The following is a 22,242-nucleotide window of genomic DNA, read 5'->3' on the forward strand; positions in this document are numbered from 1 at the left end:
TTGCTCCTGGGGAAAGACCATAGGAGCAAGCCAGAGGAAGAGCCCAAGAACAATCACCCATTACCATAAATTATGTAGCCAAGATGTTCCCACTGGGAGGCTACAGTAGACTCTCGCAGGGGTGCTTGCCTGCAGTGCAATGGACAGGTCTCCACCCTCAGCTAAACTAAGTTATTCAAGGCCAGGACGAGGTATGTAAAATCACCTTTCCTTGGAACGCTCGTAAGAGGCTCATGATTTAGAGTGTAGTTCGTTGGGCTAGGCCCCAGCAGCCAACAACGTTTCAAGACAGGGTGACCCCATAGCCCAGCATTACTCTATATGTGTGTGTATTCCATATACTCCCAACAAGATCCACATACTAATTAGCCACCCACTCGTAATTGGAATTGGGTGTTCTTGTCAAGTCCTCAGACCTTCCAAAAATGTATATGCAGATGAGGGGTGGGGCTGCCTGATCCAGCTCCATCCCATGGAAGGTGGGACCACACCAGTCACACGTGACAGGCCAAGAAAGGGAGCCGAGGCTCTCATGTATGTAGACATTTGGTGATGTTTGCCAGACATTTAAGGCTGGTGAAGAAATAGGAAAGAAAGACATTGCTCAGCTGTGGGAGTGAAGAGGAAGTTGAAATGTATTTGACATAGTGATTCACTAGGGCTTAAAAAACAGTCAGTCACTTGGGGGACCAAGTGCAATGCCTACTATGTCTTATTCAGGTGGACTGTACTAACCCAGCCTTATGGCAGGTTCCACCATCATGTTTGCCCAGTATGCACCCTGGCCTTGTGCCAAATGTTCTACAGGCATGCTCAGTGCAGACTGCACTCAATTAACCTTGTAGTTCAGGGATGCTCAACTTCCAGCTCACAGCCCACATGAAGCCCGCAGATCCATTGCGTCTGGCCCATGGGGCTCTCCATGGGACAGGAAATTTGGTGGCAAGGGACCACTGGTCATTAATATGGTCACCCTCATCCTCCCAAATTCCCAAAACCCAAGCCCTGCACTACCTGTCACAGCTGGACCATGCCCCACGTCTGGATCAGGGCTGGGCCACACCCCCTTACCCCCTGCCAGGCCAGGCTGAGTAGGGGCCAGGCCTCATCCCATTCTCTCCTCCATTGGGCCAGTTTGGGGGAAGACCACACCTATTCTCCTGCAGGGCCAGGCCATGCCCACTCCAACTACAGGGCCACATTGGGGACGGGCCTCTTCACCCGTGAGGTCAAGCCATGTCCCTTTCCCTGTGGAGCAGAGCCATACCTCCTCCTCCCACAGGGCTGGGTCGGAGCAAGGCCATGCCCCTTCCCCCAAGGGGTGAGCCACACCCCATCTTCCCCCATGGGGCCAGGTTGCCCCCCCACTGCCTTCTGCATGGCCGGATGATGCCAGCCCCAGTGCCAGATTGGGGCCACTGGTGGGTTCCAGCCTGTGGATGGGCGGGGAACTGCCCACCCAGCCCACCAGGGAAAAGGGTTGAGCACCACTGCTATAGTTGGTTTCCATGACTGAGTACGTGCTGCAGAGGTTTGATGACACATAATGTATTTAACAAGGTTTTCCTGGTCCAAGGGACTGAAAAAATGGCATCAAATTTCAAACTAATCATATTTTGAATTATCCATCTTGTAAAACATACAACAATCTATCCTTTTAGCTGGAGAATGACAATGGCTTTGAAGTACCTGATATTTTGAACTATCTAATATTGAACTAACAAGGTTTTACTATATTAGTTTTTCAGGGACTGTAGCTCAATTTATTTGGCTGCTCACTGACTGCTGGGTCCTTGCTGACAAGAGAAACCTTTTGACTAAAACAGGCATGCTAGCAAGACAGCTTGAAATTTGTGAGGTTCCTCTTGCCAAGATGCATACTAGCTCCTGACTCAGAGCATCTTACCTGTCCTGCAGTGAAGGCCTGGACTTGTTTTTCTCTGTTTTGGTAATTACATGCATCACACTGCTGTTTGTTAGAATTCTTGTCCTTGGGTTATCTACAGGCAGAGGCAAATGCCCAATTTTATAGCAAAGAGAAGCAGAACTAACTACTAGGTATTTCCTTTGTTGCTGCCAGAATAGAAATCACTTCTAATACAGAGAACAGGGGAGAAAGCAACTTTAATTCAGCAGTTGTAAACAAAATTCAAAGTCTTATGAATCTGTAGCTAGATACATTATCAGGCATGAACACTTGATGTGTTTCTGGAATGAATACCCAAATGCTTGGCAGTGATTTGACCCATGCAGGATGAGAAAGCATGGCTGAAATTACTTGCATGGTACAGCTGGCAGAAAGAGTGACTCTGAGATTTACAGTATAAATTAGGGGAGGGATACCAAATGCAGAGTTCGGTGCCAGACACAATCACGTGGCAATAGTCCTTGTTATCTCAAGAGGAAAGTGGTGTACCGGGTTACAGGACTGCTGTCACTTTTTTATTTTTGATACAGCAAGAAGCAAGCCCAATTGGCAGTTAGGCCAAGGCTCCTTTGCACAGCAAGTCAAGCTTAAAATGCAAACTTGGGCCTCTTGACGCTAGGAGTCCAATGCAAGCAGGCTTTCAGTGACAGACTGTAAGGAATCAGGTCCTGCATGCCCTTTCCACAAGCAGTAGGCAAAAATCTCCATGACACTACTTACCCATTCCTGAAGGTCTTTCTTTGTCTGAACCAAATAAAAAGTTGTACTTGGCCTTGGCAACAGTCTGGGAATGAGCCAGCATCGTTACTCCAGACAAACGCTTCTTCCTGCAAAGTCAAAGCAAAAAATAACAAGAAAAACGTTTTTCCCATTCAGTTAAGTGTGAACCAGGTTACTAAGAAATCTTTTAAGTTTGTCATCACGGTGGAAATCATCAAAACCATTTCCCATTCAGATGTACCTGAATGGGAGGGAACAGAACATAGCCAATGCTAAGCCGCTATACACTCCTTTAAATAGGAAGAGCAAGATTTTCCAGGAATGACTGGGCAGCCAACCTGCAGCAATTTAAAGAACTACAGTTGTCAGAGGTCAGGCCCCAAATCACTAATAATTTGCAGTGACCTGAATGACATCACTCATAACTAGGCACTCACATTTGAAAACAGGGTAGTTACCACCCTCCTAATGCAGGATATAAAATCACCACCTTCCTAATATAGGAGCACAGTAATTCTTCCACACTGAACTCTGCAACATCACTTAAAAGCCTATTGCTTCTCTCTCAACTGACACGACTTACAGTATGAGTAAGGAACCAGATTTCTTCCCAAGCACATGGGAGATATCTTTTTTAAAAGATTCTGCTGCTATGGTGAAAAAGGGAAATCTTGAGTTAAAGATTCTTCAATGAAATTTTCACCAAAATCCTCTTTCCATTTCCTGAGTATCACAGTTACATCAGTCCCTTCCACGGTTTATGCTGGCAAGGACTTGACACACAGGTAGACATTAGAAAAACAGAAAAAAACTTAGTTACAAGTTCAAAATATACTCTTATTAATAGCAATCCAGACAAGCAAGTGTTGAAATCAATAGCACATACAGGCTCCAGCTTGTCAGAAGCAAGGTACCAATAATGCTAGTAAAAGACCTTCTTAGCCCCATCTTCATGGAGCTATATAAGCAGAGAAAAGAACCTGTTTGATGGAATCCTGGCCCTGACAACATTGCTGTGGGGGTAGGATTACACCCACTGGATACATCTACATGCTGCAAGACAGCTAGCTATATGCACAATAGCTCCCATACTGGACCAATACCCAGTCCCAGACGCAGCTCCCCGCACAGCTTCTGGCCACAGCCTGTACACAGTGCCCCCACCAGGGCTTCCACCTATGCTGCTATCCCACGATGCTTCACCTCCCACCGAGCTGGCAGGGCTGCCACCGCCACACAGGCATCCCAAGTCTAGCTGTGGGCTGGGCCAAGGGACTTGCTCTTCACTATCCTATACAACCAGGTAGAATCCAGACAGGAGAAGTATCCATGTACAGAGGCACTGACCAATTTTTAATAGTAGCCAAGATATAGTCAGTACGTGAATCAGCTGGAAGGTCCAGGTTTTTTTACATTGGCACCTTTGGGGTCACAGTTCTTCCATTCTGAAACCAAACCTCTGACAGGTGTCAGCAAATGATCTGCTGTGTTCTGTTATCCTGCCAGCAAACTTGTTTTGCTGACTTTTTTTTTTAATACATTTTGTCATAATGCCAAGAAGGAAATTCCAGTGCACTACACCCTAGGCATCATCCAACAATCATGAGAAATTCCTACTGTTTGACTTGGTAGGTCCAAGATCATAAAAATCAGGTGCCTAAGGTGAGATTCCAAAATCCATCAGAGACCTACAAAACAGCCTGATTTTCAAATGTGCTCAGTGTTCTTGGTGAGAGTCAGGCCAGTTATTTACCAGTAAATGCCCAAACATAGACTTAGAATATACTGATGTAAATTACAGGCATAACATCTACCCATGTTGCAAAGGAATATAAAAAGGCCTTGATGTTTAAAGGAGCTCATGCCCTTAGGATCTTAAGTTTTTTCCTTAAATCTTGGCAAGAACAGTGCAACTTCAAAACCATGGGATAGCAGCTACCACTTCTGTCTAGTTTGTTGAAGAAAGACTGAGGGTGAGGGGACCAGCTGAAACAAGCAGATCAAGTTGGGAACTGGGAGTTAAGGTTCCTTATTTCTGTTCCTGACCTTGCCACCAACTTTGGGACAGATCCAAGGCCCACGAAAGTCACAAACTCTTGGTGTGGACATGTCATTAGCAGGAGTTCACAGGAGAGCTAGACATTTATTTGGAACATCCCAAGCCACATTAGTAAGGACTGAAACAGAAAAATGGGTTTGGAAAGGAATTTAACTTCATGTATATACCAACTCTCTCCATGAGAAGGAGAAACAGATGGTCTCATGAGCAAGTTATTTCATGAGGCCCTGTTTCAGGAGGAAGGGGCTGCATCATCTTTCTCTGAAGTCTCTGTAACAACCAACAGTCTAGTGGCGTAGATGCATTACTGGTCTGACCCAGCCTGGCTGTTCCTAGGTTCTCATGGTCTATATTAAGCAACATTGTTTTTTAAACACTTGCAAGGTCTTGATCCTACGGCACTGAGGTCTCCCTTACTCAACCGCCAGTTCCGTTTCTGCAGCTTGCTTGGCCTCACTCAATATGTAAAGCTATTTGAAAGATTATGTGAACACATGGCTCCAGGCCATAGCATTAGCCCCATAGTTCCCATTCAGCAGCTTGATGCTTGCATGCAGCTATATCATTTGCTCCTTGATTTGCCTCAGTGTCATTTCACACAAGCACATGCTACCTAGGTATTATGCCCTTGGGCACACAGTTGAACAAGTAACTCGATTCAACACCAAGAACCCAGGAAAGATTTCTATGGTACATTGTTTTATTAAATGGGTCGCAGGAACCCTGCACTGGACTCTAACCCCTGCTGGTAGGGCAGGGGATTTTGAGCTGTGGCACAATTGGACTCAAGCATCTCTAAGACCCTCCTTGTCAAGGTAACACAAGGAACTGTCTTAGCCATATAAGGTCTTCACTTCTTTTTCCAAGAAGGGAGATGCCTTAAGGATAGGACCAGACAGCCTCAAGCAGCAACTTAAAATTTTTTTTTTTTAACAATTTCCTTGTATACCTGCTGGCATGCCGAGGAAAAGGTCTCTGTGTGCCACTAATTGGCACGTGTGCTGGAGGTTGCCTATCCATGGACTGAAAGAAAGCTGAACTTGGACCACTGGTTAAAATGGGTGCTGACCCATATAGGATTTTAATGTCTTCCTGGGAACCAGGCTGGGCTAAGAGGACTGATACAAAACTCCTTTAATTAAGCAAATTAACAGTTTCTGTTAGTCAAAGTGGGTTTATAGCAAATTATGTTAAACTTCTTTGAGACTGCATATTCTGTTGATAAAGGGAAATGATACATTTTTGTAAGGCCCCTAAATTGGTACTGCCTGGCCACATGATTAAGAAACTAGGAATGAAATCAACACATTACACACAGAATGCATTAAAAGCTAGCTAACAGATGGGTCTTGAGACTGAACAGGGAATTGTGCATATTTGGCTGTGTGCCAACTAAGGTCCTGCACAGACTGTGTTTTCTTCTAGGTCATTGGTTCTTTTAAATAATTAACTACTGATGAAGTTTGCAGACACCTCAATCCTTGGGTCAGTGGCAAATAACTTAGAGACTGTGATGGTTGGTTTGGGCAGCTGGGGGCAAAGGAAGAATGTGTTTTAATATGAGTACATCTAAAGTTCTACACCTAGGAATCTAGGCTGTACAGGACACAGCAAGGACTCTTGGTTATTGCTTTCCATGAGATCATGAGGGTTAGGGTACATGATTAGCTGAATATGCCTATGCAATCTATTGATGAATAAAAAGGTGCATGGAGAAGCAAGAAAGTTTATATTACCACTGCCTTAAGCATTGGTGTGACAGCTACTAACCATGTTGCACCCCGTTCTGGGGTTCACTTTGTGAAAGATAGAGGGTATAGTCTCCTTGCACTCTTAGCCAGCCTAGTTATGGTGGTAAAATGTTGCAGTATAGATCAGCCAAGACAAGAAGTGGATCTAGGATTTTACAAAGGGGGTGTGCAGGAGCAGTGACTGGCGCTGCAGGAGTAGCTGCATTCGCTATGCCTCCTCCTCCCCCCCCACACCCTCTACTGGGGCAGGCAGACCATGCCATGGGAGTAGCAGTCGGGGACTTCAAGTGCTGAAAGCAAGTAGGAATCCCGCCCAACCTTTCCCTCCCATACATCCTCTCCTCCCTTTCCACCCCCCTCCCACACCTGCTTCTGATGCTGTCCTAGGGAGCCAAGGAACTCCAGAGCTGCTCCAGCCAGCCTGCACAGGGTCTGGGTTTAGCCTGGGGCAGCAGCTGTGACAGAAGGCAGGCAGCTTGTCTATCCCTGTGCCTACTCCCAGCCTGGTGGGGAATACCTTGTGCTGTGCTGTGCTGTGCTGTGCACACAACAGGCACCAGGCAGGGAGGGGGAACATGCCACTGTCTGCCACCAGTGTCACTGTCCTAGGCTGAGATCAGCCTCCTGTGCAACTCAGCTGGAGCAGGACAGGAGCTCCCCTCATCCCCAGAACAGCAGAAGTGGAAGGGATATGCCTCTGAACACAAAGGGGGAGGAGGGGAATTCTTACCTTCGAGGACTTAGAAAAATCCCTGGCTGCTGCAGGCACCGAGGGCAGAGTCAGGAGTACAGAGGCAGGGACACTGTCCATGTTCTACTGATCCCACCCCCTGTACCCAGGCTGCACCATCCTGCCCAGCCCAAGCCTCGGAGGGCAGCTGCGGGCAGGCAAGGCAGGCGCCCAGGCAGGTACTGTGGAGGACTCCTGCGCTGGAGGCTCCTGGAGGGCTCATCCCCAAGCGCTGCCCATGGCAGCTGTTCCCAAGGCTCTGGGGGCTCCTGTAGCCAGGCCCATCGGCCAGGTCCTTGCACCAGGGGTAGCTGTGCCCTGCTCACACTATGCCCTGCTCATGCTACGCCCAGGGCGCAGGGAGGCCAAGCCCTAAGCCAGGAGTCCCCTGAGCCCAGCATCCTGCCCCAGCCAGGTACCGCCCCCTTGTGAGCAGGGCGGCTGCAACCCATCCCCATAGGGTTGCATGGGCCAGGTCCCACCTCAAGTACCACTGCATGTCCCCACCCACCCACCAAAGCCCAAGTCTGCAGGGCCCCAGGGAAGCCCCCACTTCCTTCCTGGCCCCCGGTCTCCTCTGACTACCACTTTCCCAAGGGCCCAGCCAAGCTGGCCTGCCCATGGTGCCTGTCGCCACGCCTGCTTCTCCCTGTGCTGCCCAGATCCTGCCCTGAGCACCCAGCCCCTGTGCTTGGCATCCTGGTGCTATCCCCACTCAACTGGGATGAGCTGCCTGTCTGCCCGGGCTCCCCCCTCTCCAAGATCATCAGAGAGACCTTAGCACCCCAGCTCTGGCAGCTGCTGCTGAGATGTTGCTGCCTCCATTCACTGGATGCTGTCCTGGACCTGAGCTGCAGCCAGTACCTGTTACCTGTGGGTGACAAGGGCAGTGAGGCACACACCCTCTTTCTTCTTCCTTTTTTTCTCTCTTCTCTTTCCTTCTCCCCCCACCTCTTTTTTGTCCTCTCTCTCCTCACAACATGCTTAACAAAAAAAGAATACACAAGAACAAACGTCGTATATGAAGTTTTATTTATTGTCACCAGATTTAGACTTTATAGAAAATATGGTATTTATTGTAAAAAACAACAAAAAACCCATTTGTGATTATTAACTATACTAATATACAGGTCATCCCACCATGTACCCCCTGCCCTGGTTTTGTTTTTCTGGCAGGCCAGCACTCTAGCACCTCACAAGGTAGACACCGAAGTTTTTTTCAGCACTCAGGCCAGAAAGGTTGCCTACCTCTGTTCTAGTCCTTGAACTTCCCCAGGTTTATGGAAAAGTATTAACTGGCTCTCTGGACAGCTGTTTAAAAAAAAAAGAGGAAGGATGGACAGTCTGCAACCTGCCTGTCAAATTCTGAGGCAGGTGGCTACAGTATCAACATCTCTGGAATCAAGTATCATGAATTCTGGCCAGCAGCCATCCCCTTTATCAAACTGAGCAGGCAAGAGACAATTGCACCAGCCTGTTCCAAGTGAACAGTTAATACATGTTTTTCAGCATCGCAAATATTCCTGGAGGTTGCATTCACTAAGGCAGAGGTTGGCAATGTTTTTTGGCTGAAGTGCCGAAAAAACTACAATGTCTACCTTGGAAAGTGCCTGAGTGCCATCATGCTGGAGCCTGGAGCACCTGTTTGCAGCCTTCCGGCTGCAGCCAGCACACAGGGCCCAGTCTGCTTGCACCAGGACTTGCAGCCTCCCAGCTGCCTGCTGGGAGCACGCTGGGCTCTGTGGCTGGCAGCAGCTGCTTAAAGCCCAAGCTGGCAGTGGTGTGCCGATCAAAATGGCCTTCTGTGCCATGTTCGGCATGTGTGCCGGGGGTTGCTGACCCCTGCACTAAGACCTGCTGCTAAGAGCTGAATCCATGAAGATATTTCAGTGCCCCCGTGTGCCTGACTTCCAGACTGGAATCCAAACCCCACAGTTGGGTATCTAGGGTCCCTTAACACTGCCTGGAGAGAATTGGACACCTCTGAATTGGATCCAAGACACCCATGTACTGGGTGAACTGCCTGGAGCTAGTTAACAGGCAGCTATGTGTATGGGGCTTATGTTCAAAATCCTATCCCCCTCCAGAGCTTAGGTGCTAAAGTCAAGGTTACACATCCACTCAGGGACTAGAGTCAAGAATCCTGCCTTTCAAAAAGGATAAAGGAGTTCAGTTTTCCTTCTAAAACACAGCCAGCAAAGATAGTGTCACACCCACCTTTTATAATCATAGCCCAGAGGTGAAAGTGCTTGTCCAGGAAGTAGGAGGCCTGGGTTCTCGGTCCTCTCAGCTTAAGGGACTCAGACCCCCACCTCCCACTTTCTGGGATAGTACCCTATATCGGGAGCTAAGCTGAGAGCCCTCTGGCACTCCTCATGCAAGAGATTTTCTTTTTGCCCAATGGCCCAGCAAGTTTAATGGGGCCAGGAAGAGGAAGCATAATTCCAGACTAGTGTTGAGGGCACTCAGATGGGCTGGGGTGAAATCCCAGCTCCAAGGATTACTTTATTTTTAATCCAAAAGTGATTTAAATTAAATCAAATCCAGGAACACTGTGGGAAGTAGGGAATAGAACCCCAAAGTCTCCCCTCCTTGCTACAGGACAGAATGAGACCTGTGCAAAGGGGCAGACTATCCCACCTCTGCCTACAGTGCAGTTTCCTGCATTAGTCTGTGAAGCTTCTAGTGCTGGCTAGTGTCAGAGGCAAATACTGGACTGGATGGACCAATAGTCTGATCATCCTCCACTTCCTTCTCTGGTATAAAAAGCCAGTGCTCCGGTTTTCACTGGGACTCTCCTGGTTTTCCATCAGCTGCCCCTGTGTCCCAGGAACAAGGTACGCAAGGGGTTTCACTCTGTGCAAAACACTTGGGTTTCACTCTGTGGTTTCACTCTGTGAAACTCTGTGGTTTTCCATCAGCTGCCCCTGTGTCCCAGGAACAAGGTACGCAAGGGGTTTCACTCTGTGCAAAACACTTGGGAGCAGAATTTGTTTACCAGAAACAGTTTAATCGAAAGTATTCAGAGTGAAGAGAATAATGTAAAATGAGCCTAGATACTATGAGAGGTGTTCTCTTTGCTCAGAGAAAGTGTTGACGTGTTCAGCATTACGTGGTAGGCTCAGTTCAGATACTAAAGTGGGAGCATGGGGGGAGAGGGGGAAAAAAAAAGTCCTTCCTCCAGAGATCAGCATGGTACAGTCACACAATGGATAGAGTGAAAAACCAGTGATTTTAAACTCAAAAATGTAGGCAGCCTTACTCTCTAACTAATCTCATGACTGTACTCTAGTAATTTCCTCTTAAGGTTCATTGCCATTGGTTGGTATGGTCATCAAAATGCACTCTCTAGCATGGACTGTTGCTAAGAACATGTAATCTGTGAACATTTAAACAATGGTACAGCTAAACATTTATTCATATTCTTGATTTTAAGAATTTAAGAAAGGTCATGTGCCATTTTCTATTTGCTAAATAATTTTTAGAGTGTCAAGCTGTGCTTAGATGGAAATTGAATGCGATCAAGATGCACAGAAACAGCACTTTAAGTTTTAATCAATTTTAGATGTGTTGGACAAACATTTTGCATTTAAAGCACATTTCAAGAAGAGTGGGTTAGTGCACTGTCAGAAGAGTTCTACTTGCTTGGCACTGGATTTTCCAGGGTTCTCATTTGCCAAAAAAGATATAGACAGCTTCAAAGTTCCTATATACAATAGTTTATGCACCATCTTCTCAACAACTACATCTTCAGCTGATCATGGCAGTGAGGTGTCCAATTTCCACAACTCCCTCAGTGAGGTTTACAAAGCATCCAATCTGCATCTTTACACTCCTAAAATCCAATTAAAGTACAACCCCATAATGTTTCAAGTTGCCAGAAACTGTAGATCACATCCTGTCCCACCTGACTTGTGGTCCTGGATTGGAAGCCAAGAGGTAAGGTTATTTCTCTCCCAATTTTTCAACAAACCAGATAATCCAGAAGAAAATATTCTCTTCATCTGCCATCTTTATGTAAATCAAAAGTAGCTATGGCAAGAGCTTTTATGCACCAGGGAAGACTAAAAAAAATTATTTCAGAAGAGTATAAATACCAGTATTAACTCCATAGTAAGAAACCTGAAATACATATAATATATAGTACAGGACATGACACGTGACATTTATAAAGTTTCAGAAGTTAAAGACTGCCTCCCAACTCTGTATGTAATTTAAAAAGCACCAGTTTAATTCTAGGATGGTGCACTGAAGCAGAATATTTTTATTTAAATGACTTCAATTACAGTAATCATAGGCCTTAATATTGGTTGTCAACTTCAAATTTAGTTTCAAATTACCAAATATTAAATCCAATTTAAGTTTGAATCAAGTCCTCTCTTGCCTTGAACTCTTGAGATAGTAACTCCAGCACATTTGTAAGTGCACTTTTGAGTGAGCGTTGCCATAACCTTAAAAAAGCTAACATAAGGAGGTGCTGGCTTTTGATTTTGGAGATAAAAGAACCCTCAAGTTCCTATAAGTGCTACTGTAAACTACAGCCTGGGTTTAAGAGATTTTTGCCATCAAACCTGGCATTTGGTTTAGTCTCATAGATATAAAATGCATCTTAATGACACTTCCTGTTTAACATTAAATAAGGCTAATTAAAGAGCCACAGCTTCAGCTTGGCCATTCATAAGGAGACAGAAAACCACCATATTTACTTGAATATAAGACACCCCCTGCAATAATTAGATTTCATATGAATTTCCAATTAATTTCCAATTTTTCCATGAAAAATTTACAAATGCATTTGTTCTTCTGCAATGCCAAAAGAGAAAGGCTGGCTAGAGCTGAACTGTACAGAGCAAGAGAGATGTTGGGGTAGGAGCTGCCAGACTTGGGGCTGTTCGGCTACACAACATATGTAAGTATGATATGCAAAGCAGTAATAGAGGAAGAAGGGAAAGCAGCGCGTATCACCCAATTTCACGCAGCTGCTATTTTGAGGAAAATGGGGAGTATATCAGACCTCTTTCAAGGGCCCAAGGATTCATGCAGAGGTATAAAATAGGGAGGGGGAAGGGTGGTCCTGAAGGGTCATGTGAAACTGATGAAAGCGATAAGAGAGAGAGAGAGAGAGAGAGAGAGAGAGAGAGAGAGAGAGACAGGATGGCACTAGTGGGAAACTTCATAGAAGGACAAGGTGTGGGGAGTGGTGGCTTGTAAACAACTAAAAGGCTAACATGCTGACCTAATGTGGGTGGTTGTAAGAAATATCTTGCTGGTGAGAGAAGTGCAACACAGTTGGGGTTTAATGAGCTCAAGGTGCCCAAGGGAGAGGTGTGGGGGAAGCAGAAACAGGGAGACATGCATTTGGGAGCATACATACATAAAGGGCGCATGGGAAAGGGTCTGCCACTTCGTGTCACCAAAATAAACCTGCACAGGAGATAGTACTATATGGACTCATACCAAAGGGACTGGAGGAAATGCTATTAAGGACTTTATATTTGAAAACTGGTTTATGGAAGGTAAGAAATCTCTGGGTGTTTAAACAGTTGGCTTTCACTGAAAGAAAGTGCCTGAAGCTGGGGCTGCATGGGACAAGGAAGAGATCAGAGACAAAGAAGCAGAGAAGTGGAGGAAAAAAGACTGGACACACTTGTTTCACTAAACTAACAGAGAGGACTGATGGGAGGGGCAGAGTTTCAGGTGGTTACTGAGGTAACAGTTTTTCATGGGGTTGTATATAAAGAAAAAGAGTTGTGTAGGGGTTTGTTTTTTTGTGGGAAGTTGATGCATGTTGTTTAAGGGTTTCATATATATAATTGCAGGGGTGTAGGTTGTAGCATACACCAGCTGCAGTAACTTCCTCAGCCTGACAAAGGGTTTTTAAACCCAAAAGCTTGCTTTAAAAAATTGTTTTCCAACTACTTAAGTTGGTCTAATAAAATATATCAAATTCACCCAAAGAACCTTGTCTGCATATATATAGTTGTATGCTTTTGGTATGTAGTTTCTGCGATATGAAGTTTTGGTAAAACAAGGATGCTCAATGTGTAACTTTGTAAGTGTAAGGTGATAAATGTTTTTAATAAAATTTGGGGGAAAAAAACTAAGTCCCCATCAGTATGTTTGCTTAATATGGGCCATGCATTTTATAGGCATGCTTAGTGCTGGCTTCATTTAATCAACTTTGTAGTTGATTTCCATTATTGAGCACATGCTGCTTTTGACAGCAGTTTAATGACAGACAATGTATTTAATGAGATTTCCTTGCATGTGAAGGTAAGATGAGGAGCCTTTTTTCCTTGTCTTGTATTCAAATAAATATGGCATGTCCATTGCTTTCTAATAACTGAATGCTTTTAGTGTTTGATTTGCTTCTCCAGCATAGCCTGGGCGCATATCAGAGACCTGGTACACCTGACTTATCACCTATTCCCTTAGCAATATTTAAGCATCTACTTAGCAGGACTCTAGTATGAAGTAAACCTAGTATAAGAAACTTAAGATAATTCTGCTACCAAGGCAAATCTCACCTCTATACTTGAATAGTCTTTTCAGTCCAAAAGCTGGGTCAGTTAAACTGCCCAGTGGTCTTTCGACTAGGTCATGCCCTCTCCAGCTGGAGGTTAGTATAAATAATCAGCTTCTAAATGCAAAGTGCCAGGGCTCTAGCCTTCTCCCTGCCCCCTAGGCGTACACGTGCACTGCTCGAGTTTAGCAGGAAGCAAGGGCAAACAGAACATTTGCCATAAACTGCCTGGAGGTAAAGGCCTTCCGGGGATTTCAGTCACACCACAGAGCTCATTCTGAACCGCAAGCACTTCTACTACACGACAGGTTTGTTTCCTCTTGGTGTCCAGGAAACATAGTAGGTTCAACAGCAACCTGCACCTCAGAGTTTAGACTGCAGTAAAGCTATACCGACTGTGGATACCAATAGCAATCCACCCTACCCACCAAGCCCAGGTTAACAAACTCCTTCTGCATTAAGGTACAGCATAGTGTCCACTTGACTCATCTCCAAAACAGAGAATAAGTATATACATGACACAGCAGCCCCAAAAATGCCTGACCTCCAACAGGGCACATGGAGCCTCAGAGGCCAAAGCCTGAGGGATCCCACAGCCAAGAAGGGAAGCACTCAAGGAACTTAGAAAGAGTCTGTTCTGGCAATATACTGCAGAAGTGTATTTCAAAGAGTTTAATTCCCAGAGAGAATAGGCTAGGGTTTAAATAAATCCAAAGACCCAAGAGGGACAAATTAGAGCTGGGCCTTCCTGTCCCACAGATGTTTTCTTGCTCTAAATGAAGACAGGAACATAGACTTGAAGGTCTCTTTAGGGTCAGAGTCCTTTCCCCTGTGATCAGAGACACTTTGTCACACAGTCCCTTCTATATGTGTTCCACCTTCAAAACAAACAAGGTATTTCTCCCCCTGCCCTTACTCACAGGAAAGCTGTTCCAGAACCTCGCTACCCTGAGGGCTGGGAGCCTCCTCCTAAACCAGGGATGGCAAAGTCCAGCTGGCAGGCCAGATCCAGTCAGTAATAGACTCCATTTCCCAGCCACCCCTGAGCATGGCTGGGGCTGGTCTCCATGGCGACCCCAGCCACACCTGTGCTGTGAAAGTTCAAGGCTGGGGTTGCCATGGAGACCAACCCCAGCCCTGCTGGCAGGGCACATGACAGAGCAAAGCAGGGGGCTGCTCCGGAGCTGCTGGGATCTTGCAATGGGGGCGGCTTGCTCCGTAACCAGGGCAAAGCCACGATCTGTAGCTTGCACACTCCAGGCAGGGGTGCGCAAGCAGGGGATCATGGCTCTGCCCTGGCTCCTTGCAGCAGTGACAGCCTGGTCTGGAGCAGAAGCAGAGCTGCAAACCCCTGCTTACACACCCCTGCCTGGAGCCTGCAGACTACAGGTCACAGCTCTGCCCTCACTTCAAAGCAAGCTGCCCCCTTCGCAAGTTCCCAGCAGCTCCAGAGCAGCCCCCTGCTCTGATCTGTTGCATGCCCCACCAGGGTGGCTGAGCCTGGTCTCCATGGCAACCCCAGCCTGAAGCTTTCACAATGCAGGTGTGGCTGGGGTCACCATGGAGACCGGCCCCAGCCATGCAGGCAGAGGCTCCTGGGAAATGGAGTCTGGCTGCTGACTGGATCAGCCATTTTGCCCACCCCTGTTCTGTACAGACCTTTTGAGATGGAAAAATAAAAGCCAAAAGGGATCCCTTCAACACCACCCTGAATACTCTGTAGCCACATGGACAGAACAGTCAGTTTCCACATCCCAGGTACAAGTGAAACCTTATCCACTGGGCTACCGAATATTCTGGAGAGTAAAAAATCCTCAAAAAATCTCAAAAAATCCTTCTCCATCACAGCTGGTAAGCACATTTCCAGAGAAAGCTTGTTCTGACAAATCAGCAAAGCATCTTTCGCCGGAAAATACCATGCAATTCCTCAGCCAGCTCCACACTCCGAGTAACCTAGATCAAACGCAACCAGCACATCAGCTCTCCTCCCTTTTCTATCCCCTGTACAACCCAGACTGAAACACCTACCACCTAATCTGGAACAATTCACCTCCTGTATCCAGGCTTTCCAGACATGGGGCTAGTCAGGAACAGAGGTGACAACTACTGCCTACTACTATCAGCCCAGCCATCCAGGGACTCCATCTATGGAGTCACATCTCTGTATGGAGCAAGGAACTTTTCCAAATGGAGCAGCAACATGGTAAACTCTTCCAAGGAGATCAGAGCTGTGATCAAATGTCTTTCTTGAGTGGGGAGCAAGGCAGCTGCATTCCACACCATCAGGTCATGGGATGGCCAGTGATTGCCCCCCCCCACCTTAAATTCATTATTGCAGCTCCCAGAACTTGGGGATGTGTGCGCTGAACCTTAAAAGCTCCAACCACAGCAGCAAGCCTGGCTGTCAAGAGCTCGTTACTCATTTCAGTTCTCATGTCACAGTCTGATCAGGACAGTATTCATCTTTAGGACCACATACTGCATTGGTTCAAGACCCTTCTACTCAGGGCTGTGCTTTCATTCCACAGGACCTTTGCAGCCAACCATCTCCTGAATCAATGTGAGTGTAGAGGACAAAGCTTTCCTAGCAACTAGTCCACAAGGATGAAGATCCTCTCCAGGGAGGGGGAGGACAACTGACCATCAATTCCCAAACTAAAAACAAGGTAGAAGTCTCATTTCTTTAGCCTAGCTTTTCCAGAACATCACATAAAGAAACATGTACTCCTCCAACTCCCAACAACTTCTTGGAGATCGAGACATTCAGTCTACTTGCTAGACTCTTCCATGCTCTACTCCAGAGGTTCTCAAACTGTGGTCCACGGACTACCCCTGGTCCGTAAGCTCCATTCAGGTGGTCCACAGAAAGCTGCAGAACAATCGAGAATATCTGTACTACTGATACTAAAATATGAGTTGCGTGCTTTGATTTGTAGAACAAAAAAAAGTTTAAGTGGTCCGCCGAGACCCTCAGCAATTTTCAAGTGTTCCGCCAAAAAAAAAAGTTTGAGTACCACTGCTTTACTCCCTCCACCTCACAGCACTCAGCACAGAAGTACCTAGGCATCTAGCACAACAAAACCCCTTCACTACTGCTGATGAAGCTTGGTTGCACATAAGCCTAGCCAACAGTCTAAATGGGTTTGGCTTCATTAAGGTTTGAAAAGAATACTACAGGAGAAGTGGCTTTCTAGAAAGCAATAGGAAAAAAAAGAGAGGAGTTCATCAAAGATCAATGACCCAGCTTCTCCATCAGTGCAGGTCAATGGTGTCTAGCATGGAGCCACACCAGTTTTACACTAGCTGAGCATCTGACCTTGCACCACCATAGGATACCATCTAATCTACTGGTTTCCACTGATGAGCAAAATAACATTAAATAGGAAAAGGTTTCTTTCCACAAGACTAGCTAAACCAGTACAGCTTGAATGATTTAAAACTATTATAATCAACTGCTTAGAAACAGATTTGTGTAGGTTTGTATGTGGCCATTTAGTTACAGAAATGCAGTGTTTTACTTCCCCCTTATCCCTACCCCCCATTTTAATTCACTTGGGATAAACAGCTATTAAGCAGCGACTAAAGTTATGAGAGCAGTAGCACTGCTAGTTAATCTTTTACTCTCCCAAACTGTCTCAGTTGTGCTTGTCAGACAAAGCGTACCTGTACAGCACAGTCCCATAGGACACGTGCTAATTGTCTAGAATAGCAGACCTTTTTAGGGCAAGGAAATACTGAGGGGTTGGCTGATGTGAGGAGTCAACATTTTTAGCCCATCTGCAGCTAAAGCACATTAAGCCCAGGCATAACTACTCGAGTCAGATGTAGAGCTGCCACAGTCGACTGACAGGGGTTAAGCCACAGTCTAATTATGGCCACTTCTGAATGGAAGCATCCCTGCACAGATTAAATGTACTTTAACATCACACAGTTCATTCATCACAACCCCTCTGTGTGGAGGAGACCCAACCAGCAAGTTGTTGACACAGCCCAAGTCTCTGGCTTCTTCACAATACCTGACCGAATTCAAGAGAGCATGGAATTACTAAAAACAAGTCACTGCTGCAATGCACTAGAGGAAGACACTTAAAAGCAGAACTAATCACACAAGACATGCCATGGTCTGTTAAATAGGGCACTGAAGTAGAAGTCAGGAAGTCTCAGGGGAGTTTCTGGCACACACGAAGTCCCTCTGAACTAGCTCTAGCTAGGCACAAAATCCTCAAAACAATACAGGGGTGTTTTTGGCTCACCAGGCACTGACTTTCATTGGGGAAGAAACTGGGGAACTCATTCACAGGTAACATCCTTCAACTGTTGCATCAATGAGCCTTAATCCATTTTTCTGCCTCATCTTGAAATCAGTGAAACCAAAGGGATCTTTGCCAGGGCAATAATGGCACAGCAGAGTCTCTGGTGCGTTACTTTATTTCATTAGTAGCTTCTCATCCACCAGCTGCCATAGCTGGAAAATTATAACCTGCTGCTGATTAGCTGCTCAATGAAGCGTCTTGCCCATTGTCATGCTCAATACAACTGGGGGATATTTTGCTTTGCAATACTCCAAAAAACTAAGCTTTATAAAGGCAAGAAGACTTCTAACAAAAACCTGTTTCCTTTTGTCAGTTTCACTTTCCAGAAGTCAGCACGAGTATAATGTAGACATCAAGGCCACAAACCTGCAGTCGAGTTCTCATGCAAGGATTTGTGCATGTCTTGGGTGTAGACTGGAGGTTCTCAACCTCTTTAGACTCAAAGCACCTCCTGTCAGACTCAGGTCCCCCAACCTCCCAGAGTTTGTTGTCCCATGACACCACCTACCACACTGTCTTAGCAGGCTAGGGTATACCAAGCCAGACTGCTTCCAGATTGTCCACCACTGCAGGCTCTACCGCTCATGGTCTGCACCCCCCGTCCTCACGTCCCACCCAGACCCCCTTGGCCAAGGTCCCTGCTAGATAAGCATATATACCACCCTGATCCCATAAGCCACCACAGACCTCAGCTGGCAGCTCCTCCATAGAGCTGTCACCATGGGTGTGCATCTAGCATGGTTTACAGATGCCCCCAACACTGCCTCTTCTGCAAGCAGAGGCAGGCCCCAGCACCTACGTGCCTGCTGCGTGCCAGGCTGCAACCCCTTCACCACTTCCTCCAGGCCCTCCTGCTGAGGGGCTGACTGCACTTCTCCCAGCACCTTCTCACATACGCACACTCCGCCTGCGGCCCCGCTGAGTCCTCACCAGGCTTGTGACCTATCTGACCAGGAAGAAGGTGCTGGGCGGGAAGACTGTGGGGCCACTTTCCTGTCCCTTCTCCAGTGGCTGGCTCCGCCGGCTCATGCGAGGGCCCCTGAGCACTGTCCAGCACGCTCGCCCAGCGTCCCTCCTCCGCGCCCCTTGGTTTGGAGCCGTCCGCCCTCGCTGCCCTCCCCGTCTCGTCTCCGAGCATCCCAAGCGAGGTCAGTGACGTGCCCCACCCCCGCGGGGGCTCACAGCTCTCCTTGGCGGGCTCCAGAGCGGCGCAGGACAAGGACCGCCAGGCGCCCGGCGCCGCTGCGCCAAGCAGCGCCCGCTTCACCACCTCCGAGTTGCCTCGGGCGCCCACCGCCTCGCACGGGGCCGCCGGGCAGGGCAGAGGCAAGGCAGGGGCGGGGGGCCTGCCCTTCTCCCCTTCTCCCCTGGCAGCCCCGGGCAGGGCAGGGCAGGGCATGCCGAGGGGGGCGGGGCGCGCTGAGAGGGACACGCGGCAGCCGGGCTGCCAGCCGGCTTTTTTTTCTTTTTCCCCCCCCTATTCTGGGCATGCGCCAAAGGAGCCGCGCGTGCGCACTGAGGGTGGTGAAGGCCTTGCCCTCACTCCGCTGTGCCCGCGGGCCAGGTGCGCGAGGCGTCAGATGGGCGCGATAGGCCCCGCCCCCTCCCGGGATAGCCGGGCCGGTTGGTGTGGCGCGGGGGCTCTCCTGAGCGCTTCTCAACAGAGTCCGTGGAGGCTTCCAGCGGTCACGTGTTCTGTCTGCGCAGCTCCTCGCCTGACCTGCCCCCTTAGCAAAGCTACCCTCAGCCCTGACACCTTCAAGAGAAAAACAGAGGGCATAAAGGCATCTGGTTTCGTATCAGTCAAGGGCAGAGGATAAGCGGACTGCCCTGTATGATGGCCATGCTAAGTCCAGACCACCTGTGCATGGGATAAAATTCCCTCCTGGCCCCAAATAGGGGGCTGCATCTGACCACAAGCAGGGGGGCGAGACCCACTAGCGGCTTCCAACCCTCTGTTCCCGAGGACCTTGTGATGTTGGGGAGAGCTGCCCAAGCAGATGAGTTAGGCAGCTTGGACCACATATGCTTTTCATTTGCGGGGAGGATGTTCCATCACATGACCGCCTGAAGAGTGTGTGGCGGCCTGCTGAGGCCGGGCCAAAGAGCCTCCCTTTAGTATTTATTCCAAGTGTGAGCTCCTTCCAGGAGCACAAAAAGCAGAAATGCAACAGGGGGAAACAGCAGGAGCACTGGACCGAAACGTAGCCTGGGCTGTGGCAGAAGGAATTTCAGGCTTACAGAAAGTAGCAGGATGGGGGACAAGTGAGAGAGAGCCCACAAACACAGCCTTTATAAGAGAGATTTCGACAAGCTCCTCCAGGCTTTAGGGCAAGTTCTACTGACTTGTGCCCCTAAATCCTGTAAACTTTGAAAATCTCCTCCAAATAAATAAATATACTTAACTCCCCACCCCCAATGCAGGACTTTGCATTCTTTTGTTTCTCACTGTGGAAACATTTGCAGTCTGAAGAGACTTTTGCAATGCTATCACATCTGAGTGATATAATAAGAAGGGTTTAAAAAGTACTACATTTGATGTTTCATTTCCCCCCTATTCTCTGAGCCATTAAGGTGTCCTTAGGTCATAGAAAAGTAGGGCTGCAAGGGACTCCAGGAGATCCTGTAGTCAACCCCCTACTCAGGGCAGAATCATCCCTGATGATGACTCCAGTCAAGTGTTGGTTGTTTTCAAGATTTCTGTAATCACAAGGTCTGGTCATTGTTTTAAAAATTAAAAGCTGGAATTGCTGTTTACAATCATACTCCTGCAGGAGCTGGAGCTCTTAGAAAAATCTCAGGGCACACAAGTGAAATCACAAGAAGTTGGCTATGCCAATAGTTGGCACTCTGGGGGAAAGGAGGTATTATTGTTATTGCGTTTCTCAACAATCAAGCACCAAACTTTTGTTAGATTCAAAAAGAAATAAAAGAGAGGGTAGGATCATCTGCCCCCTACCCCCTGGTTGCATTCTTGTGATATTTAGTTTCATTTTCAAATAATAAAATGTTACCATTTGCTAGCAAGTCCAAGTTGTGCCACTATATTTCGACAGGAAGAGATTTGGGCCTTGGCAGGACCATGGGCCATAGACCTAAGACATTTACCTTGGTGCTTAGTCAGCATTTATTGATGGCTAGAGAACAACCTCACCTCCTGTTGAAAGAGTACAATGGTGCATGTCATATGGATTGTCTGTGGGCTATTCTGTGCTAACCTCTGTGCCTTTAAGCCAGTATTGTCCAGCACACATTTGCACAGGAGAGTCTGGAGCTACACGAAGATCACACAGCAGCAGGTGACATGTATAACCACTGAGAAGGCTGCTCATTCAGCAACTGCAACCCACTCTGAGACAACATGCCAGTGCCAGGTCACCCCCTAGTGTCCACTGTACAGCTCCTTAGGATGGAACAATCAAAGCTGGCATCACTTGCCTTTAGGTAAACCTGTATTGCTCCATCACACTCTGAGCCAGCATGTAGCTTTTCTGTGGTGCTTTATCCAAAAGCCCTCTTGTGTTTCTCCTTGTTGGCAAAGGGAGCTGGTTCCTTTCCATCCGGCTTTTTCTGTCCAGTGAGTTGAGTTACACCCAGCAGAGTTTGTAATTAGGGGAAAGTTTGAATGAAATAGCTAAGAGTTAACAGCTTTATTTGCCTTCCCTATATTACAGCAGAGGGCATAGATTTATATTGTGGGGAAAGAGGTGTTGTTCCACTTGCGTGATGTAGGACTTTAGAATGTCATTCAAAAACAAAGTGAGTCACTCTTCCCCTGGTGAGTTATTAACACAAAGTGTGTCCCCACCTTGGTATCAGCTCCCACCCAGACATAACCCCACCCCAGGAAAGAGGACGAGTAGTCAGTGTTTGCCTCCTAATCAGCCCTTGTTATCCCCATTATCAGCCCAGGTTCCCTCTTAGGGGTGGTCTTCTAGCAGGTGGGAGGTAGTCGTACTTCCATTTTCCAGGCAGAGAAAGCAGCCACTCTGTGCCAGGTTAAGGAAGATCCAACACAAAATGGGAGGCATTCTGGCCCACTCAGCCCACAGCATTCAGTGGTTCCTGCCAAGCCAAACCACCACTGATACAGTGGTAAAATCAATAGTCATTTTCCTTACCTAGTCTAGCTAGTCCCATAGATACTGTATTTCCACCATTGCCTCCCTTGCTTTCACAAGCACCTTCCCTAGAAGCCCCTGCTCTGGGCCCCACAACA

At 47.3% G+C, this 22,242-nt stretch overlaps 1 protein-coding gene across 1 annotated transcript in view; it reads right to left on the reverse strand.

Annotated features, from left to right (window-relative positions):
* The window catches only part of PSD3 (pleckstrin and Sec7 domain containing 3), a 162,769-nt gene extending 143,756 nt beyond the window's left edge, over positions 1 to 19,013 (reverse strand). Inside the window, exons 1-2 of the mRNA XM_014519479.2 lie at positions 18,954 to 19,013; positions 2,648 to 2,754 (exon numbers count right to left, since the gene is read on the reverse strand). Coding sequence (XP_014374965.2) covers positions 2,648 to 2,729 — 82 coding nt within the window. The 5' untranslated portion in view covers positions 2,730 to 2,754; positions 18,954 to 19,013. The remainder of the gene's footprint in view (positions 1 to 2,647; positions 2,755 to 18,953) is intronic.
* Positions 19,014 to 22,242: the final 3,229 nt, after the last annotated feature.

The sequence above is a fragment of the Alligator sinensis genome, unplaced genomic scaffold, assembly GCF_000455745.1.
Source record: "Alligator sinensis unplaced genomic scaffold, ASM45574v1 scaffold560_1, whole genome shotgun sequence".
Classification (NCBI taxonomy): Eukaryota; Metazoa; Chordata; order Crocodylia; family Alligatoridae; genus Alligator; species Alligator sinensis.